The sequence below is a fragment of the Desarmillaria tabescens genome (assembly GCF_030435595.1).
Source record: "Desarmillaria tabescens strain CCBAS 213 chromosome Unknown EV420scaffold_11, whole genome shotgun sequence".
In the NCBI taxonomy this organism is placed as follows: domain Eukaryota; kingdom Fungi; phylum Basidiomycota; class Agaricomycetes; order Agaricales; family Physalacriaceae; genus Desarmillaria; species Desarmillaria tabescens.
In genome coordinates, this window is record NW_026848310.1 from 385,848 (window position 1) to 406,184 (window position 20,337).

Genomic DNA, 20,337 nt, shown 5'->3' on the forward strand with positions numbered 1-20,337 from the left:
CATCGATACTCCACATTAAAGTAGTGTTCAAATACCTATTTTATTGAGATAAGCTGGGAAGGGAGTGAATTTACGTGAGGGATTTCGTGACGAGAAGAAGGTAGGCAAGGATGGATCATGGTTCTTCATTCCGGGCACATTCCAAACTTACACAACTTGAAGCCACGCCGGGGCACCAACTATCGCCGCCGTGTAATAGTAACCGTTGGCCACTGATGATCAGGAGAATAGCCCGTCTCCTGGATTGCGGTGTTCGCATGACAAGCTCTTATCGCACATACACTTAGGATTGAAGTGTTTCTAGATATGATGTTAAGTGACACGAGGACAAGGCCTTCTTCACTCACAGGATATCTTCGTCTTCTTGTGATCACACAAGCAGATAAATCATATAACGCATAATTCAATTATTTCGCAGACTTCCGTGAACCATCCGATGCATAGTATCCTAAGCGTACAAACAATCCTTCAAAGCTGACTGGCACCGACGCATTGGATTGGTGAGTCGTTTAGTGCTTGCATTCGGCGCATTTGCAGTCGCCGGCAGCGCAGGAGCAACTGGATGAATGGAGTTCAACGACGAACGGTGAAGAGAACGAGCGTTACTCACGCGGTGCAAGCGCACGAAGAGGTCGCGCAGGTCTGGGAGACGGGGACTTGGGTGGTCTATACGAAAAACGAGCCCTAGTCAGCGAGGAGAAGGAAGAAGGGAATAGAGGAGAGCACGCACGGTGTACATGCTTTCTTTCGAGTAGGTTAACTAGGTGTGTTTCCTGGTTAGAGATTAATCCCTCCACTACCCTCCTTATATACGAATTTCTGGGGTTCCTGTGAGATGTCACAAGCCACGCATCGAGGGGGCACATGTCCAGACGTGGCCCGGGTCCATTATGGAATCATAGCGCGGTTGGGTATAGGCTTAGGCTTATCCATCGATTGTGGAATGCAATTCAAAGATATGGATCTTTCCGAAGGGCAAATTGCGGATAAGACGTGTGCTTATAGTAGGTAGTAAGGGTGGGCACTTTTGGGATTAGTGCTTCAACTCGGATCTCAGTTAGAGCCCACATTGAGTGCCGTGCTAGTGCGACGTTTAGGTACTAGTAGGGGGGAAAATGCCGAGGTGTCAGAGTAGAGTATGCGAAGCGGAATTGGGAACATACGGACAAGGTCCCCTACCCAGAGCAGGTGGCCGTGACATACGAATTCGAAAACCGATACGGGTGATCTTTGACGGTGGATGGAAAATTTCGTATTCCTATGGAATTGGTACCGCGAGGCGCTCTAGCCGAGTTGGTAATTGAGCTAGAGGTGGTCAGGCTAGGCGATTTGAAACAGCAATAACGGGGTTCTCACAGGACGAGGTTCCGCTATGACATATGGAGGCGGCGCGGGTGATTTTGTCCAAAGGAACGGATAAAAAACAATGCATCTTTTTAGGGCCGTAGAGCCGGTAGAGTGTGGACGTAATATTCCAGGCGTCTAGACTGGTGCTTGGATTTCTGAGTCTCAACATCGTTGCCCGCGAGCCATCGAAGCGAGAACTTGGAAGGTTGAAGGTTGGGACAGGAGCAAGGCGAGGTAAACGACGTAAGATGTTGGAGCCAGGGGGCCTTTTATGTCCTATTCTAGTGCTATGACTGAGCAGGTACTTAACTTGTAAACACAACGTGGGAAAGTTGAACAAAGTGATATGATGGCGGCATCAAAGCGGCACGGCAATGGGTGCGCTTCTACATTCATTAGCTTTTAGCATACTACAGTTAGCTACAAGATGGTGCGATACGTTTACAATGCACATAAAAAAGAAACTGTTCAGATGACAACAAAAATAGAAAGAAAAAAAAACAATAGGAAGAAAACCGGGCGCCATCAACGCTTCCGCACCTTCGGTTTCGGCTTGGACTTTTTAGAACTCGAGCTGCTGCCCTTGGAAGGGCCGTCAACGATGATCACCTCATCATCGCTCGTTCCTGCCTTCCGTTTAACCCCCTTCCTCATAGTAGAAGACTGACACGCTATCCACGTCAATGATCTCAACGCTTCCGCTCCTCGTCGAGTTTGTGGATCGGTGCAAAGATGAACGGGCAGGGCTTTTCCCAATACGGGACGAAGAAGCCCCGGGAGACGCCACTCGCGCTCCCAGTTCCTGACTCCCGCTCATGCCAGCCTTGCGACCTCCAGTTAATACCATTCCTTCGACCTCGATCTGCAGCCTCGTCTCCCGCCAATCACGTTTGAAAACATTATCAGCGGACAGACCATCCTCAAACATCCTCATGTTTGCCTCTATCCTCTCGTCGTCGTATTTGTCTGTGATAATTCCCTCTCCAGTCATTCGCGCCCCAAACGTGTCCAAAGAGATCGAACCAGAGTTCTTTACCTGATACTTTACTCCATCATCGTTCTCCCGGAACCGCTCCTCGGGAACGGATGGCTCTCCCAGGTTTTCTATCCATTCCCATGGTCGGTTTACCACAGGGGCATCCTGCACAAGTTTGCCTGACGGGTCTCGATGACAGGACGCTAGATCCGCAACGGAGGAGACAGCAGGAAGATGGGGTAATAACGAGCGTAGCTGGGTGAGGTAATGAAAGGGTATATCTGGGGCAAAGTCAGAGGGGTTGATTTCTGGGTAATTAATGAATGGGTCAAAAGCATTCATTTTCGTCGAGGTCGGCGTTTCTGCAAAATTATGTGAGTTAATAAGTGAAACATTAACAGATTGAAAGGAAGCGGCGCATACCATCGATAAGATAGTACAGAGTATCCAAAATGAGTGGATAGGCTATAGGGTCGAAAGTATTTCCCGAAGCAAACAGCTATGACATAAAGGTCAGTTACGCTATTATGAATGTCGCAGAGTGCCGTACCAGGGTAATCCGATACAAACTTGCGCACAATTTGCGACTTAACTCGGTAGTACTAGCTGTCCATGCACCTTCGAAGCTCAAGTCAAACTGCAGGAACCTCGCCAAAAGAACCACCTCTTGGGTGAAGTCTGTCTGATCAACAGTAATCGCATCCGGATTACGAGTGGCTTCTTCGATACTAGCAAACTTGCTACAGAGGGTCGAAAAGAACATGTCCTGGACATCGGAATCAAGAACAGGAAGTTGGGCTGACTCTTGCCGTAGAGGCTCCGCAACGTAGATCAGGATCCTGAATGACTCCCCAGCACGAGCCAGAGAAGTGCCCGTGTCTGAAGATGGGTCCCGAAGGACGTCGGTCAAAAAGCGCAAGCCGTTGTTGATTATCTTTCCAGCCACTGCAGAGCCCACCCCTTGCGTCATTTGCGTAACGAAACAAGCTTCATCAGATGAAAGTGTGTGGTCGAATATGACAGAGGTCAATTTGTCCAGCGTCATACAAGCCGTGTCATAGGCGTGTGACTCTTTGTTGATAGAGCGCTCCATCTGCTTGAGGAAAAACTGCAGCTGGATTGTAGTAGCAGATATCATCCAAGGGCTTAGAAATGAAGACTTTTCGGGCCAACTGGATATTTCGATGTCTACAGAATCGTGCATCAGAGCTTGTCTAGACCAAGGAGCGAATACCTACCTTCATCTGGGGCCTCAGAAAAGATCATGCGTAGAGCAGCCATAGTCCGATCGCCCACTTCGGGGCTTGTGTTCTCCTTAAGCTGCATAGCTTGTTCGAATGCCTCCCGAAGAGCGTCCAAATTACGGAACGTACCCTGTCGAAAGTTGTCATCCTCGTAAAGCGAGTGCCGTATGACCTTGAGCTCTGTCCGTAGATGTTCCGGTATCCTTTCGTTGTTCTCTAAGGATACCAAAACAGGAATATTAGACACCAAAACGGGAAAATGTGGCTCGCAGTAAACATCTTGTTTTCTTGTTTGTAGCCGTTGAACGTCGAAAAGATCGCATGGTGGCATGATTCCAGAACTACCCTCCCCGCGAAGCAACAGCCCTTGAACAAGGTTGTTAGCGGCGGCAAGGAAAACTTCCATCTGTTGTGGCGGCAATTCCACAGATGATGAAGCACATTGCCACGCAGGATAGACGAGGCCGGTCATGATCGTTGTAGTCTTGAGAGCGCCATGAACTACCAGACAAAGTAACAGGAGAGTGACAATATCCCATACGTCTGCCGTCAGATTTACGACCTCACTTTTACCCGGTCCTAGGAACCATCCAAGGACATGGTCATCAAGACCAGTAGGAAGAAGGTGATCTACATGACGGAGAAATGTCGCATATCGTAAGGCACAGCCCCTTCTACCCTCGGTGTCGGGCGCCATGAAAGGAATTTGACGAAGACTCGCAATAGTATTGTCCCAAACTTTCCATGCCCAGTCAAATGACATTCGATACTTTATCCATAGGCCATTAGCGAGAGTGGACTGGGGCATCTTCCTCATAGTCGCCTGCAAGTAAAAGTATCTCTGGCAAGACACTGGGAACTGGTTCAGGATGTCCCACAATGACAGGTTGGAGCGTCTGATGAGCATGAGTACCCTATTAATGGTCATCACGTTCATGCTCCTACTCACCATTGAATAGTATGAGATTTCCGCATTGAGTTGCTCTCGTTCCTGGGCCGAGAGATATCGATTGTCGTCGAGTTCTTTCAGTAGAACAAGTAGAACACGGGTCTGCATGCCCTTACTTTTCCAGATCTGATGGGCAGTCTGTAGACTAGTTACGATTGATCCGACGACATCCATGCACGACCAGAGAGTATGAAAACGGCGGAGTGTGTCGATCGCTGTATTCAGGCTATCGGTCGTGGATGCGTGCTCCAGTAAACAGAGAGTGAGCTACATCAATAGCCATAAGTATGAGCCTTATCAAAGCTTATTTAACATACATTCAAGATTGACCGGAAACATTTTGTCTCAGCCATGAGTTCTACAGCAATGCAGTACGATTTGAGCACATTATCAATCACAGATGTACTGTAGGAAGTTCATTACTGTCATAATATCAAGCCAAATTACATTCAACTTACCTTGAAATGCTTTTTTCCAAAATTGGTAAGAGCCACAGCTTCAATGTGCGTACTTGCTCGTAGAGCGGCGAAGAGATGAAAGTCTGACACCGCTGAAAGAGAGCATCAGGAGACTTCAACAAAGGTTCAGGACCTCCTGGAAGAAATAAGCATCTACTGGTGAGGAAAAGAGGATAAAAGTGCCTTCAAACAGTTGCTGGCATCACTGCTCTGATTTCCTTCCGCATTTGCCGTTCCGTGCCTTCTTCCGGTGTATCTCTCGCACGGACACCATATAAAGTGACCTTCCTTTGGTTCAGTTGCGAAGGTTCCGATAGTGAGATCCAGCGAAGAAACAGACGGTGCCGCGATTCAACAGCCTGTAGTTCCTTAGTTTGTATCCTCTAAATTAACATTGGGACTTACATCTTTGAAGGACATTCCTTGCTCTCCACGAGCAATGAGACGTTGTATATAGCTTCCGTAGGAAAACAATTCGCGTTGTATGAGTTTACCGAATAATAGAGCAACAGCACGAATATTCTTCGGGTCCCCAGCCACTTCCGACGAATCAAGCCAGTTGAACAACTGATCCTGTATAAATTCATCTGGTGATCGGTCCTCCCGTCGCAAAGCTCGCTCGCCAGCACGCTGACGCCAGTTCCTGATTAAAGTGACGGCGGCAAAGGGCCTATGATCGCCAAACTGGAGAGGTGTGACACTCCATGTGAGTAGCATATCTAGTTTGTGCTTTGGATCGTCCAGGATGCTATCCGAAAAGAAAGATATCGAGTTAATATCGGTCGTCCTGGATATTGAATTGAGAAGCTGGGGAGATGTGAAAACGGGGATACATCATCATTCTGAATGCGTACCTTGATGTCCAGTACCGATGAACCAAGACGATCAGAGGCGAGGGGAGGTAGATTGTAAAAGAGCATGGCTTCATTGCGCCGCTGAATATCGGTGACATTCCTTATTAAGTCTTGGTGGATCTCGTTCGGATTTTGATCATCGAAGGTCTGATCCATTATGTTCTCTGTCAAAACAGCTCGCAAAAGGCCAGAATGTGTCGCCCACATCCTTGGACTGACGAAGGCATCAGGCAAGGCTAGACAAAAACGCTAAACGGCTTGTGTTCAACAAGAGCAAAGATGTTTGTTTCACAGAAAGGACCAACCTGAAGTATGGCTTTCAGCAGGCCTTCAGTATCAACCAAAAAATCCCTTGAAGAGGAGGATCCAATCTAAATAGGGCTATCAAAACCGCATCGACGAAGTCAGAAAAGTTTCATTACCTCATATAACTTTGAGACGCATGCTTCCACAAACGGTCGACTCAGAGGTCGACTGCTCATCATCCCTTCAAGATATTCATCTGCTATGCGCGCTATAAAGCCCGCCTGGGCTAAGTTACAGATTCCCATCTGGTAGGACAACCCAAACCAGAAAAGTGCGTCGATCCACCAGTCCCTCCTTATAAAATGCCCTCAAAAGCTTCAGACAGTAAGTGAACCGAGAAATCCAGCGATCCCGAGTAGCCGTGTCCGCCAAAACACCCTTGAACGTTTGTTTGATATTCATTCCGGGGCGTGGCGCACTGGGAAGGGCGATGTCAGCCAATTGTTTCTTCATATAACCGGTTACAACGCCTGCCCATTCCACGCTGTACTGTGTAGGATTGTATGATGGCCTGTTTCGCAGACCCGCCTATGATAAGTAGTAAATCAACAAGTAACTGTCGAAAGGCTGCAACTCACCGTTTCGTTGGCCCCAAACACGCGTAAAAACCAAACCGCTCGAGGTATGGCGACGTTGTTGGAATGGAGGAGATCGAGCAAGTCGTGACCTTTAGCTCCATGGGGAACGCTTTTCCCGAGCTTATTGAGAGGGACGTCCGGATTGGCGAGGTCGGCGAACCAGGCTTGACGTTTAGCGTCATTCAAAGTCACTCGAGAAGGAACACGGAAGGTGGAAAGACTGTCATGATAATAATTGAGGCATGCGTAATGACGACGGCATTTTACTCACGGGATCGATGGTATTTGATGCAATCGTCTAGCAAACACCTCATTCATTAGCTCTTCCAGTTTGGAGATAGTATCCGGTCCATGCAAACTCTCTGTAACAGTGCTTTGAGCGCTGTATGTTTCCATCTGTACACTATGAGAGATGTGACGCCACTACCGTATTTCCAATACGCACCTGCACACTGGGAGGAAGGACGAAGCCATTCTTGATATTGGAATCCGAAAGGATGTCTTCCTCTTGACCTGAATGAGGAGGATAGAAGCCAGGATATCCTTTTGAACAATCAGAGAGAAATGTTACTGTATCTCAATGAAAATACACACCAAGTTCTCCTGCAGTATGAGCCTTTGGAAGCCATGCTGGCGGTTGCGACCTATAGAGCGGTATCGAACTCTGTTCGTGACCTTCTCATCGAAACTATCTTCTGCGGGCAACAAAATGCTCGTCGCCATTCAACGTGATAGAGGGTGCAGCATGGGTAAGCAAAGCAGAGGAGGATTGTGCAATGACGGTACAGGCAAGCCGCAAGTGCCGACGGCTAATTGCACTGGCCAGATTTGGCTGTTCATCACTTTGTCTGTTACGTCCACGACAATGCGGCAATCTGTTGCTCCCAATCGCGTCTCTCAGACAAATTCTGCTGCGGCAACCGCAAGGCTCCTTGAGAAAAAGAAAGAGTTCGATGCGGTCAATGCCCTCACTCGGGCCAGCGCATTATATCTCGAACGTATAGAGGGATTATCGACGGACTTTGACACCATGGCGGATGCGGGAGAAGGTTCGCAAAGGCTATTTTTCTGAGCATACCATTCCTTACACATATTTCAGTATTCGGTGACGTTCTGGTGCAGTGGCCCAAAATGTTCCAGATATTGAATCTTTTTCGTGAGTCCATAAACCAAATGCCATGGTCTTTGGCTTATAATTTGTGTATCAGTGGCATCTCGCGCGGAAGAAAGCGACGGGCAAGCTCAAAGCAGTAGTGATAATAAGGAAATACTAGTTCGGATACCCATCGAAGAATTACAACAAACGGAATCAACAGAGAAAGAAACTACATCTGCGTAAAGACGAGCGGGTAAAGTAGATTCGCTTGCCCTCAATTGCAGTAACTGAATGGACATTTATCATGCAGGTGCAAGGATCACGATTTCACCGCATTCTTTTTCTGTTCTTTCAGCATAGCAATCCGCTGGCAAACATCATCAGGAAATGTGGCTGATGCAAAGAACATGTTCTGACCTGCTTCCTTTCCTCTTTCCTTCGGGCCATTTCTGCTGCTCGTTCCTCCTTAGTCAGGGAGGCAGTCGCGGGAGGACTTCTATTCCAGTCGTCTATTCCTGACGATGACGCTGGCGTGCTTGAACGGTGGACTGGCGATACAGTTATTTGTCTGTTTAACTGCTGGCGACCGAGAACGGGACGTTTGGGGCTTAGTATCTTGGGAGGCTATATAATACAGCTATGATTAACCACCGACGAAAATTAAAACATCTGCGATACGTACTGTATGGATTGCCGTTGACACCGAGTCCGAGGCCAGGAGCTGAAGCTCGAACGGGTTTAGGCTGCACGACTTCAGGTGTTGAAGCAGTTTCAAAGGCGCCTGTTGCATGAATTAGTAACTCAAACCAAATCATGGGACGCTAACGGCGATCTCACTCCAGTCACCATCGTCTGCATTCACGTCGATTAAATCATCGCTACCCCAAGGATTGGATTCCAGGTGTCCATTTTCGGCTTCAGCTTCTTCGGCAAGGTGATCCACAAGTGCTGCAGCGGCTGCACTGGAAGACTTGGTGGCGCCGAGTTGAAGTCCCTTGCCTTTTGATAAAGTCGAGTTGATGGGCCGATTTGAGGTGGGAACAACGGGAGATGACTTGGTGGAATTGACAGCAGACGATGAGGTGACGAAAAGCCCGGGACGAAGATTGCCTATATGATTGTCTTCAGTAGGCGGCAGAGAGACCGGTCGATCGATTCCTGTGCCTCCGATTGTACTTTGCATGTCTGTAGCGGCAAGCTGAGCAGGGTCAAGCTGTTGAAATTGATATTCAAAGAAAGGATAACACGAACTCTTTTGCCTAGCGATGACACGGCCCATCCAGCCAACGCACCGGCAGCACCAGCCGCTGAGTTCACCAAGGTCGTCTCAGAGGGTACAGAAGTGGTAGTACTTCTATCTCCAGGTTCAACTAAAACAGTTTCGGGCTGCTGTCTGTCAGCGAAGAACACCGTGTAACCGTAGAACTGACCATTGTTGCTGCATAAGTCTCTAACTTTTTGACGAAAATCTCCATCGCCTTGAAAGCTTGATCCCGTACCAGTCTTCCACGTACATGAGTATCGTTAGACTCTAATGTGTACCGATAACTTACTTTTCTTTATCCAGCATTGCAGGAGACATATTCGGGATGACTTCAGTGGCCAAATCCTCTACGTCAAAACAGTCTATCGTTGCCATAAAGGCCATCAGCCCAGCAACTCTTGCATGTACAAAGGAATCCTTGAGAGCGCGTGTGAAAGCAGGAACCAGAACCTTTCGCTTCGTATTGTACCCTAAAGTTGGACCAAGACGTCCAATGAGGATGCAAGTGTTTGTCCGTATCGAAGGTTCCGTATCGGTTTGCATTCGGGCAAGATGTCGTAGAAGATCATTATTCAACACGCGGTCACTAAGCTATAGCAAATAAGAACATGTGTTAGGGGATCACATATTACAACGCACTTTGGGAGCAAGAAGGATGACAGACTTGACTGTCGCTTCTCGGATAACGGCAACTGTATCAGAAAACCCAGTTTGCTAGCTCTGAATAAGTACTTTTCGACGTTTCCGCCAGACAATGTAAATGCCTTACCAAATGGGGGAAAATTTTACTATCGACTGTCTTTTTGTCTAGCTTCTCGACATATTCTGGAAGATGATCCAATAATGCCATCCTTGTCCCACGGTCGGGACTGGTAAACAACTTGACCAGAGGTGCGAGCACTAGTGTTGGATAGTCATCCGGAGACACGTTCTTGCTGAACTTCAGCACAAGGGGCAGAATGGTGGCGGCGGATGCCCCACCAAATTCCAGGGCTGAAACTAGAGAAGGTAGTATTCGATGCGTGGCGAATTCGGGAGGGAATGAGGACGATGATTCATTCAGGTTTCTAGGCTTTTTGAGTACAAGATCCTGCTGGGTGTACACATGATTCACCTTAGAAGAGTCGCCTTCTCAGACTCACTACCTAAAGCAAAATTGTCAAGTTCTCCGCAAACTTTGACAAGTCGATTGGTTGCAAAGAAGCCTGAATCCGCCATGCCAACATCAAGAAATCGTTTCGGTGTCCATCGCATTTTACTATTTGGATTCAATAGGTTTTTTACGACAGGAAATACAGCTGTTGGAATAGCACCTCGAGATGCAGCAGTCGGAGGAGGATGGGGCGGGTTCGATGTGGCAGGAGGATGATGCGCCGGGTTAAAGACGGCGTTGACGAGCAAACCAAGGGCATATGCGTCTGCGGCAGCTGAATCCCCTCTCATCTAGACATTAGCTTCGCGGTGGAGCAAGAGAATGGATCGTATTTACTGCTTCAACGCTGACCATCCACTCTTCTTGACTTCTGGCGGTGCCCATACCATGGCATCTGGTAGCAATCCACCCATTGTCTGTATATAGATATTAGACAAGACTTCAATAAACGGGCTGAAATCGTACGTATAGCACAGCGGCATCGTCATTCGGATTGCTCAAGACTTCTAGGCCGCCCAGCTTCCACTCTCCCGAGGGAGAGATAAAGATGGAAGATATCCTCACATTACCATGTGTAGAAGAGCACGAGTCATTGAGAAACGCCAAGGCGACCTATCAAAATGAAAGGCTTGTCACTTGAAAGAATCGAGACAACGTACGGAGATTCGGTGAAGACCCCACAGCAGCCAATCCTCCTTCTCTTGCAGTCCCTTAGTCGACCAAGATTGCAACACAATTTGTAGTGGCCGGACGCGTTCGGTCACGATGTACGTTGTCGAATCTGATTCTACAGCATCGAGAAACTTGAGTACATCGGGATGGCGAGTGGTCCTTAGCTTCCTCAACGCGTTCTTGGCAAGAGGCTCCAGATTTCTCTTCTGGGAAAAGTCGTATTCAAAGACGGATACAGGACTACTATCATCCTACAAAATAAGAAAATGTGACTGAGCACACTCTAAGTAGCACTACACACCCGCTTAGTACCCTCGTACAAGGTGCAAATACCATCCAAAGACGACACTTTCGGGCCCAAGGAGAAGGGCAAGTTGAGCCCTGACTTTTGAACCAAGGTAGAGACGGCAGCAGATCCAAGAGTACGTAGGTAATCCATTCTCCCCTACGTCAGAGGTACCGCAACGAGCAGTAACGGAGTCTTGGTTCAATCGACGGAGGAGGTGAGTCGTGGAGGAAGATGTCAGGGACAAAGAAGGAAGTAGCCAATTATTTAATCGGCCAAATCCGAATCGAGTCTGGGCTACCACATGGCCATCATATTGTTCTTTGCCTTCTCATTTTTCCCTCGAACGTCGTCCGCCCAACATTCTGGAATTGAAGCGTTGCATGGTTCATGAAGCATCTTCATAACAGTCGATAAACGATCTGGTACGGCCACGACCTCTCATGGAGTCAAATATGGTCGCAGATATATCGCCACCAATCAACAATGTCACGCCAGCCTCTAATGGTATCCACAACAACGGCAGCATTGAGCTGAATATCGAGGAACACGAGCGCGAGCTTCCGTTTGTCGATGATGGACAAATACCCTTGGGTGAACTGCTTTCGCGCGTCATGCAAAGCATTTACGCTGAGCTATCAGAATTGGCGGAGACGTGAGTCGTCAATATCGTCGCCCATGCTTGACTTTTGACCTTTTGCAGTATGCCAAACATGTCCGATAGTGCTCGAAAGCGTACCATGGCTGACTGGGTGGTGAAGACGAAGAAGCAGGTGGTCAAACTTTATGCTGTGGCGAAGTGGGCACGAGACGCGGGCACGGTGCAGAAGTGCATGGCACGGTACAACCACATATTGTTGTCGCATGATGCTCAGTATACTTTTTAGAACATTACGGCCTTTCTCATGAATCAGAACCAGCAGTTCGCTGACGTCCTCCGCTCGCTCGAAGCAATACGTGATGCAATGGCCCCTGCACGGTGAATACGATGTTTGACTAGTCATCGTTTACTTATTTGTTGCATGCATTTAGTCTTCGAAATCATGACCTGTTGACCTCTCTGGATGTTCTTACAACTGGATCCTACAGACGCCTTCCTACTATCATTAAGGTTATTTTCATTCCATTGCTGCCACTCATCCTGGAGCCCAACACGTCTGTTTACAGAAAAGCATAATTCCACCACGTCCTTTAACGGACGCGGAAGTTCTGAAGACGCTTACTGATATGGAAGATGTCATGCGCTACCGACTTAGGTTAACGGAGATTATTCCTGTGGAAATGTCGCATTATCGAATATGTAGGTCGTTTTATATGAGATGGAGCGTTTCCTTACATATGTATAGCCAACGGTCGGGTCTATTTTACTGCCCCGAAATTGTTTGAGACGTCTATATGCTTGCGAGGTGCTGAGAAAGATGATGGCTGGTTCTTTGTGCATGTCGAGTTTCTGATAACCGTCGGAGGGGATGCTACTGGGATCCAAGGTGCTTGATCTTTTTTGTTTGCTGTTGCAAAATGACCCAACAGCAAGGACAGAGTTTCCGCGAATACCGACGGGTATAATGAAGCGTCATCTAACAGATGAAGCTGATTCAAGACTTGCCTTCTACCTACCAATGCCAGAACAACCACCAGGTGTTGAGCTCCCTCCCCGACCTGTACTTCCGGAAGGTGTCGTTGATACGCCACTGGTCCGATTGTACAACTTTCTTCGTGAGTGCATCTCCCTAAAATGTCAACAAAGCACTGTTTTAATGGCAATTCGTAGAGATAATGTCTTTATCTTATCAACTGGAAATTCTTTGGTATCAGGTTGGTTCCACGTTTCTTACAGCAATCATCGCTGCCTGAAGTTTATTTCATAGGCTGAAAGAATGCGTTCATCTTGGGTGGGCAGAATTTCTGTCTGTAAATATGACTCCCGATCGTAAGATTATGACTGTGACTTATTGGAGGTAGGCATTGCCTTCTCAGTATCGGAAAAGAGTTCACCTGTGTGTAGGCGAAAGTCCATGCCGAACATAGGTGTACGCCATCGGACCATCAGGATACCAGAAATAGGCGGGAAACTTATCATTGCCATTGTTGAAGCGCGTGGTTCCGTCCAGGCTGGCGGAGGACCCGAGCGCTCCTCGAAAGCACGCGGCCTAGCCGATCTCCAGCGTAAATCGAAACTGGGAGCTAAACAGCCCTCAGATGACGTTGAAGGGCTGCGGTTCAAAGTAACATGGGAACCAGAACAGGGCGCACTGGGGGTGCAGATACCACCAGAAGAGTTGATTCTACCCCCAGAAATGCTTGCAATAGTATGTTCCATGTGATCGCGTAGCACCTGTTCGTTACTAATCCATGTTTTGCAGAACGCTGATGATTTGGATTTCGAATCTCTGTTGCTCAAAGTGATACAGAGACATGTGAATTCAATCATATCTATGATCCAGTTAAACCTACAACGTGGGCCATCCAGAGCAGTATTTGGTGCACCTGGAGTGGTGACTTTGGATGAAGAGGGTAAGCGGAATTCTCAGGCAGGGTTCATTTCTTATCAAAAACCTGCAGATAATGCGCGCGGTCTTCGCGTGAGACTTTGCGCAGACGAGATCGTCATCATAACTATAGATCCTCGGACAGGAAGATTAAATCTTCGGGATACCGGTGATCTTGCGGCAGCAGGGCGTGGACCACGCTTCTTTGCCATATCCGAAAAAATCAACGAGAATCCATCTATGCTGATGGATGCATTGGTCCGACTACGGCTCCAGGTAAGTGAATGGGACATGTCCCGCAAAATGTTTACGTTAACCTCGTCGTAGACGATTGTGGATCTCGCGGAGCAAATGGCTAAATATCTTGGCTTGCAGAGTTTCCGATCGCGGAATTTCCATCCGGAAGGTAGGCATTGGCGTGATTATATTTTCGATCCTTCTCACGATTCATTTGGTTGTAGAGAGACGCAAACTTGGGCCGGCAGCCCGGGGAACACTCTACATTCAACTGGAGCACTTCCCCGATCACTACCTTGTCATCATCATCACGGACGACAACTTTCAGTACGCACTCATAGAATCCAAAGTTCTTCGAGAATCAATGTTTGCAAACTTGATTATGGACGATATTGGTTGGCTAGATTTCGACCGAATACATGGAGAAGATGTCATTCGGCCGGATGTTGAGGTGAGGGCTGGAATGAAGAGGAAAAGGAGCATCGACGATGGTCTTAGCGTGCCACATACGGAGGCAGATCGCAAAGGTTTCAACTTGGATACACAGGTCTTGCGAGAGCTTTATAGCTACTGCTGTGCCCGCGTGGCTTACACCAACATTGAGCGCCAGTTCAAGTTACGGAAAATTCACTTCACCCATGTCACACCCTCCACTTCTGCCAACCCACTCGCTACTGAACTCCAGTCTTCACTCGTGCGCTCGGTTCCATCATTATGCGTTCAATCCAAGCATATTCTCGCGGGAGCACCCGCTGCTGAAGCTGCCATGCCCAATATCCGCGTTATTCCGCTCAACTGGTGGTCAGACTCGGAGTCTGGTAAAGGTGCTCAGGTCGTTACTTGCGTCAAATTGAAGTACGTGTATGTTTCAAAATCTGGTGAAGGCACCAGCTCGATTATTCGTCCCTCGAAACGGATAATTTACGATACCACCGAAGCCATCGTATCTTTCCTCTCGGAGAACGTCAACACCTGCGTAGACGAGTTCCTGGAGGAGTGGGCGCGGGTGAGCAAGATGGTGGTGATTGCGCGAGAGGTGGCTCAATTGAAGGGTCGAAAGGGATGGGAGGATGTCCGGCTGCTCGACTTCGATCTACAAACGGCGGTGTTTGCCTATAAGGGCGACTACACTGTATCGATAACGTGTGAAGATCAGCTGAAACCGACTGGTGGGACGTTCGAGCTACGCTTTGGTCGCATGGGCAATGTGGAAGGCGGCAGAAACCCACATACAGAGGCGGAGCCTTTCTTGCGCACGGTCCTGCATGCGGGAAAGCTTGGGCCCTCCGTGCATCAACTAGTCATGCTCCTGCGGGATACCCTTCCTATCGTCGTAGAGCTCTCTGAGTTTACTGGTGTAGACTCGTTTGCTAAAAGCGCAGGATGGTACCGCGTGCTATATCGATCTCATCATGCCCTCGATTTCCGGTTGATGACTGAACGAAGGGTTGCAATACTTGATGGGTCGCATTCGCTGTTCTCATTTCCATCATCGACCACTTCCGTCAATGACGCTCAGCTAGGGCTCAAGCCGATCCCTAACTTCGCCCAAATAATTAGCGAGCTTCCCGGTCCAGGTAAAAGGCTTGACGTTGGCATTGTTTGTCGGGTGGATGAGGTGAGTGGTCTGGCAAGGGAAGTGCATGATCGTGTTATCAAGCAATTGGAGGGCTCTCGATGAGATATATTTACTGCTTACCATACGATAATGTAATCTGTTTTGTACAGTAGAAATGTACAGGGCGCCACCAGACATTGGCGCGCATTGACCGGTTAAACGCTAACAAGGGTAAATTTAAATTAAGTAATGCTGCAAGATGCTTGAAAGTTATTACATGATGCAAATGATTAAAATAGTTCATAGCGCAGGAACCCGACACTTCTGAATGACCATATAATGCAATCACGTCGGGGGAAAGAAAAGATCCCAAGGTCCTTCTCGTCTTGCCGGAGCCTTGTTCTTGCTACGTGACCTTCCTTCAGGTTCCTTCCTTGGACTACTCTCGCCCTGTGCGGCTGCTACAGTCCGAACAAGAGACTTGATCGCAAATATCTCCACGGGTCGAGTCTTCACCGGTTCGCGACAGGTAGGACAAGAGAATACCGGCCCGCCAGATGCAGCAGTGACCTGCTTGACCAACGCAGAAAGCTGCTGAGGATCAATCTGGGGGTAGAACATCATTTCCCGGAAAAATTGAGGGAGCATAATAGGTTGATTAGGATGATAATGTGGGTGCTGTCGTCGGTGTTGCTCAAGAGTTGTATTGAACCAATCTCGAAGGCATGATTGACAGAAAGTGTGTCCGCATTCGGGAAGACTGGTTGTTCGGGTTAGATATAGTTTCATGGTGGCTCGAAAGACAGACGTACATGAAAGGGGACCACATCTTTAATGTACAAATTTCACAAGTGATGTCGTCTTCTAGTTTAGAAGGATCCTATGATTGGCACGGTCAAGCTTTTGTTGAGGGTGGACAAAGATGCTACGCACAATCGTAGGTCGGCTGCGCGATGGCATAACAGCCTGTAACTTGGATATCTTCAGCGCCTCCTCGAAACACGCTGCTCGTTTCTCCGCCTCGGCCTGTGCTTGTTTAGCCTTCTCTGTCTCCTAAATAAAAAGACATCAGAACAACGTGTCCTACCAGCCTGATGGAGCGAAAAAAGAACCTTCTTCAGTTTCTGGACTAGAGCCTCTAATTCTGACACTTTCGTAGGGCTTCTTCACAGGAGGCGGAGGCTCGTCATCGTCATCCGAAGAAATTTCGATGACATCCACAGGTGCTGCAGGTGGTTTGTTCTTTCGACGTTTGACATGTGGTGATGGAGCAGGTGGGTCGTCGTCGCTGACCAGTGTGACCTCAGATCGCCCGGACTTGGGTAGGGGTGAGGTCCTACGAGTATTTCTTGTTGCTCTGGCGGGTGGCATCGTTGCTCGATATCAAAGAAATGGCGATCCGGGAGTATGTGGGTAGCTGGTTAATCGAAAACAAGAAAATAATGATAGCACGACAAAGGTAAGTAGAAGAAACAGGGCCGACACGACAGGCGTTGCGTAGCAAGTTGAATTATGAAAGAAACTTGAACAAGAAATTAATTCGAACAATTGTACTGGTGCACGTGATCAATACGCCTGGGCCTGCCGGCCGCGATGCCGATCATAGGGTGGCTGTTCAACGAACTCTCTTTCCCTGAATTCTTCTCTGTTCGTGGCGGCCGGTTGGAGTGAAGCTTGAAGGGTATGAGAGATGTACTGAAAATTCTTTGTGGGTGTTGAAATTCACTGGAATATTCGGCATGTAATGACCCGCCCACCACTTATTCGTGGCCTGTAGTACGTACGTAAGTGATAGCTCTCAAGTCTCCATACTTACAGTGGAAGTCGCGTCAGAAGATTCATTGGGATTCGAGACTAAGCAATTGTTCTCACAATGATTTCTTGGCTAGAAGAATACTGAGCGCGAATAGGTCTTGGAAACCACGATGACATTCTCCCACAGAACTGAGAGACGACTTTGAGCAGACGTCGAGACACGGGTTCATCGAGTAGTCAGAGGTTGTTAGCGGGACAGACCAGATGAATGATCGCAAGGAGTGGCCCCACTTCGATTACCGTAATTGCTACACCATGGCGGCCTTTAGTCGGCAACTGCGCAGGTAACATGATACAAATGTGGTCTAGAATAGAAGGATATGGAGACGAGAAGGGCTTCACGGGTTTTAGGTTGGAGGTCATTTTGCAAAAGCAAGGAATGTTGAGTACCCAGGTAATGTCACTTTTGGGGAAGACATTTCGTCAAATTGAGGGATATTGAAAATTATAATGAGCAGAGGACTGGCACGTTCATGGTAAAGACAGGATAAGAACCGAGAAGGGCGGGATGCGATCATCAGCGTGGATACCCCATGACGTGATGATATTCATAAATGCGTCACCGGGCGGCCATATAAGACTAGGCTCACCTGCACCTTGCCTCACTCATACCACCACCATGGCTGACCCTTCCTGGAAAGACGGCATCTTACTCAAGGTCTGTTCCCTCTGTCTCTCGTACATTCCATCCTTAACAAATGACTACAGATTGTCAATGTGCTCGCTTACTTCCTCTTCTTGGGATCCAACATCTACACCATTGCTGCGCCCTCAGACATCTACTTCACTGGCAAGGAAACGTACATTACGCCGGCGCCTTGGGCTTTTTTGATCTGGTACGACGCCTTTTTAGGTTACAAAGTGTTTGTTGCTCATCCCACGTTCGCCTTTAGGTCCCTTATACACCTTCTTCTCCTGGGAACCATCATCTACCAGTTCTTCCCGGGAGGCAAGCAGGTCGTTATCGATGGAATCTCTTGGCGTTTCCCTCTCCTCGGTGTCCTCAATGCCATTTACGTCAACCTCTGGGCAAGCCATCATTACATCGTCGGTGCGTCTCAGTTCCACCTGAACTCCACGTTTAAAATACTAACCAGCATGTTTGTCAGCCTTCATCTTTGCACTCTTCGTATCCTCCGCTGTAACTCACATCTATTACATTGTCAAGAAGCATCATTCGCCCCAGTCCTCGGCTGACGAGGTCTTCGTCCACCTTCCTTTCTCTTTGTACCACGGATGGACCACAGTCTTGGTCATTTTGACCGCCTTTGAAGCTTTCGGTGTCAATGCGCTCGAACGCAAAGCAGGTGTTTGGACCAAAGTCTTTGTATTCCTTGGACTGTAAGTCGTTTCCTTGCTCACACCAACTAGTATTCATTCACCACGCGAAGGTTCTTCTTGGAGGGAACCGCCGCGACATATGCGTTCTCGAGCCCAGAAGGCGATCTCCCAGCATCTGTTGCTATTGCATGGTCATTGTTCGCTATATTTGCTCACCAAACATCGTCGGGTTTCATCCATTGGTCCTCACTCGCGTTCTCGATCTTAGCTCTCGTCTGGGTCGTCAAGGGTGCCGTTGGGCTGTTCGGAAGGTCCAGAAGCGGTGCTGTTAGGCTCGAAGACCCTGAGAGAGCTCCTTTAATTCCTGGATCTACTTAAGTGTGTCGAGTATATTCGGGACAACGCGAGAAAAGGACTTGGCTTGTAGTTGAACAGAATTCTGCATTTTTTCCCTTTCGGTTACTCTTTATCTCTCTGTAACATATATATCCATTTTCATTGAATACTCTATGCCGTGACAAGACAAGTTTATTCGAGGAACTGAAATTACGAATTCAAAAGAATACATTTGTACGCCTCATACGGCATTGTTTTCCTTTCCCTGCCGTCTTGAATGCCGCTGGGATGTGAGTGTAGCTTTCTTGCTCTGAATCATGCGAAATCTGAGTTCCCACTTCAAGGCTCCATTGAAAGCCGTAAACATCAAAGGGCGTCTGCGTTCGTTCGGTGAAGAGTACTTGCGCGCTGGAGATGGAGAAGGCGAAGGCTGAATGTGAATCTTCGGAACTAGACCGACTTTTACATGAGGTTGCAGCATAGGGAAGCGCGTCACAGAAAGCGGTTTCCTGTCGGAAAGAGGCAGCGCGTCTGGATGCGGGCCAACGATTTCTTCTGCAAGATTCCACCAGTCTGCCTCGAGAAACTGAGTGCGCCAGACAGAGAGAGCGGGTGATTGCATGTCTTCTGTTCCATACCAGGACGCAGAGGCTTTGCGGGACAGAGGTGGAGGCAGGGTAGCTTCACGTGACTCGGCTCCTTTATCAAGCAAGCATGTTGGCGGAGAACGAAGAACCGGTTGCATGTCGCGACGGTGTTCGATGTGGTGTGCTTGATTTGGTCTCGATATACTCTTGTGGACCGCAAATGGATATGGATGCACAGACTGCGAATCGCCTGGTTAGAATCATGCAAAAAAGAGCAAAAACGCGAATATTGCTTGCCTCTAAGTCCATTGGCTTTCGTTTTCTTGTACCGCACCCAGCCAGGCGAGCGGTACGGAGAACGAACCATGAAGCAAAGGCGATGGCTGGAACGAGACATGCTAGGATGATAGCCAAGGAGATTTCTGTGTGTTGAGAGCGAGGGTAAAGAGTGGAAGACATAAGGATCGTGAATAGTAGTAGGAGTGAAGATGATGGTAGTAGGGAAGCAAGAGGTGAGCCAAATGTACGCCGACATCTCCGGGTGGAGAGGATACGATCGGCTGTTTGTATCGGTCCTTGGTGGGTCGCGGCCTAAATAAGAGAGAAAACAGACAGGAAACAGACAGGCGAGTAACGATAATCGATGCACAAGTACCACAAGCAGTAGGTGAGGTGGAAAGACAAATTTCAGGCGATTCCGAGTTTCAAAGGCCAGAGGCTCCGTCAGTGTCATTGACCTCAGTCATAGCAGAAGGTTCAAGCTAAGTCAAGAAAGTACGGACTAGTTCAACGTTGCAGATTTGGATCCGGCCCGGAAAGGAAATGCCAAGACTTTCGGGAGGGAAATGCCA

The 20,337-nt window shown here is 48.2% G+C and overlaps 6 protein-coding genes across 6 annotated transcripts; 3 read left to right on the top strand and 3 right to left on the bottom strand.

The window, feature by feature from the left end:
• Window positions 1–1,686: 1,686 nt before the first annotated feature.
• On the bottom strand, window positions 1,687–7,388 carry EV420DRAFT_1529889 (uncharacterized protein; the record flags this gene model as incomplete). Its single annotated transcript, XM_060472568.1, is given in 19 exon segments — window positions 1,687–1,996; window positions 2,016–2,685; window positions 2,747–2,822; window positions 2,874–3,511; window positions 3,562–4,366; window positions 4,419–4,463; window positions 4,517–4,783; window positions 4,834–4,921; window positions 4,975–5,087; window positions 5,166–5,333; window positions 5,380–5,781; window positions 5,829–6,077; window positions 6,134–6,199; window positions 6,251–6,379; window positions 6,399–6,662; window positions 6,713–6,932; window positions 6,984–7,108; window positions 7,158–7,255; window positions 7,307–7,388. Coding segments are annotated over 19 exon segments (4,629 nt in total), but the record flags the coding sequence as incomplete, so codon positions are not given.
• A 164-nt stretch (window positions 7,389–7,552) lies between these two features.
• EV420DRAFT_175338 (uncharacterized protein) lies at window positions 7,553–8,335 on the top strand. The gene is made up of 3 exons (XM_060480451.1): window positions 7,553–7,761; window positions 7,812–7,868; window positions 7,921–8,335. Exons 1-3 carry the CDS (start codon window positions 7,578–7,580, stop codon window positions 8,049–8,051), a joined length of 372 nt encoding a protein of 123 aa, XP_060332935.1. The 5' UTR covers window positions 7,553–7,577; the 3' UTR covers window positions 8,052–8,335.
• Window positions 8,146–11,336, bottom strand: EV420DRAFT_1668193 (armadillo-type protein; the record flags this gene model as incomplete). Its single annotated transcript, XM_060479005.1, has 14 exons — window positions 8,146–8,175; window positions 8,226–8,432; window positions 8,510–8,589; window positions 8,646–9,006; window positions 9,060–9,194; window positions 9,239–9,311; window positions 9,362–9,663; window positions 9,712–9,786; window positions 9,842–10,139; window positions 10,187–10,510; window positions 10,562–10,641; window positions 10,691–10,837; window positions 10,885–11,148; window positions 11,199–11,336. Coding segments are annotated over 14 exons (2,514 nt in total), but the record flags the coding sequence as incomplete, so codon positions are not given.
• Window positions 11,337–11,484: 148 nt separating this feature from the next.
• On the top strand, window positions 11,485–15,684 carry EV420DRAFT_1529905 (mediator complex subunit MED14-domain-containing protein). Its single transcript, XM_060472569.1, is given in 15 exon segments — window positions 11,485–11,838; window positions 11,887–12,019; window positions 12,071–12,162; window positions 12,216–12,294; window positions 12,351–12,483; window positions 12,530–12,670; window positions 12,723–12,899; window positions 12,955–12,998; window positions 13,052–13,064; window positions 13,084–13,141; window positions 13,189–13,492; window positions 13,547–13,697; window positions 13,746–13,948; window positions 14,000–14,078; window positions 14,134–15,684. The coding sequence occupies 15 exon segments, from the start codon at window positions 11,627–11,629 to the stop codon at window positions 15,588–15,590; spliced, it is 3,276 nt and encodes a 1,091-aa protein (XP_060332937.1). The 5' UTR covers window positions 11,485–11,626; the 3' UTR covers window positions 15,591–15,684.
• A 2,217-nt stretch (window positions 15,685–17,901) lies between these two features.
• Window positions 17,902–18,941, top strand: EV420DRAFT_1267132 (uncharacterized protein; the record flags this gene model as incomplete). The annotated part of the gene is made up of 5 exons (XM_060467369.1): window positions 17,902–17,940; window positions 17,991–18,118; window positions 18,176–18,333; window positions 18,392–18,623; window positions 18,674–18,941. The coding sequence occupies 5 exons, from the start codon at window positions 17,902–17,904 to the stop codon at window positions 18,939–18,941; spliced, it is 825 nt and encodes a 274-aa protein (XP_060332938.1).
• EV420DRAFT_175508 (uncharacterized protein) lies at window positions 18,935–20,271 on the bottom strand. The gene has a single exon (XM_060480494.1). The coding sequence runs from the start codon at window positions 20,217–20,219 to the stop codon at window positions 19,392–19,394; it is 828 nt and encodes a 275-aa protein (XP_060332939.1). The 5' UTR covers window positions 20,220–20,271; the 3' UTR covers window positions 18,935–19,391.
• Window positions 20,272–20,337: the final 66 nt, after the last annotated feature.

Bases quoted from the DNA above. Each gene is read 5' to 3' on its own strand.
- EV420DRAFT_1529905 (XM_060472569.1), top strand. From the start codon at position 11,627: ATGGAGTCAAATATGGTCGCAGATATATCGCCACCAATCAACAATGTC. The intron at 12,295-12,350 runs GTTATTTTCATT...GTCTGTTTACAG, and splicing joins GCCTTCCTACTATCATTAAG to AAAAGCATAATTCCACCACG. The intron at 13,142-13,188 runs GTAGGCATTGCC...ACCTGTGTGTAG, and splicing joins ATGACTGTGACTTATTGGAG to GCGAAAGTCCATGCCGAACA.
- EV420DRAFT_175338 (XM_060480451.1), top strand. From the start codon at position 7,578: ATGCGGCAATCTGTTGCTCCCAATCGCGTCTCTCAGACAAATTCTGCT. The intron at 7,762-7,811 runs GTTCGCAAAGGC...CACATATTTCAG, and splicing joins CATGGCGGATGCGGGAGAAG to TATTCGGTGACGTTCTGGTG. The intron at 7,869-7,920 runs GTGAGTCCATAA...TTTGTGTATCAG, and splicing joins CCAGATATTGAATCTTTTTC to TGGCATCTCGCGCGGAAGAA.
- EV420DRAFT_175508 (XM_060480494.1), bottom strand. From the start codon at position 20,219: ATGACACTGACGGAGCCTCTGGCCTTTGAAACTCGGAATCGCCTGAAA.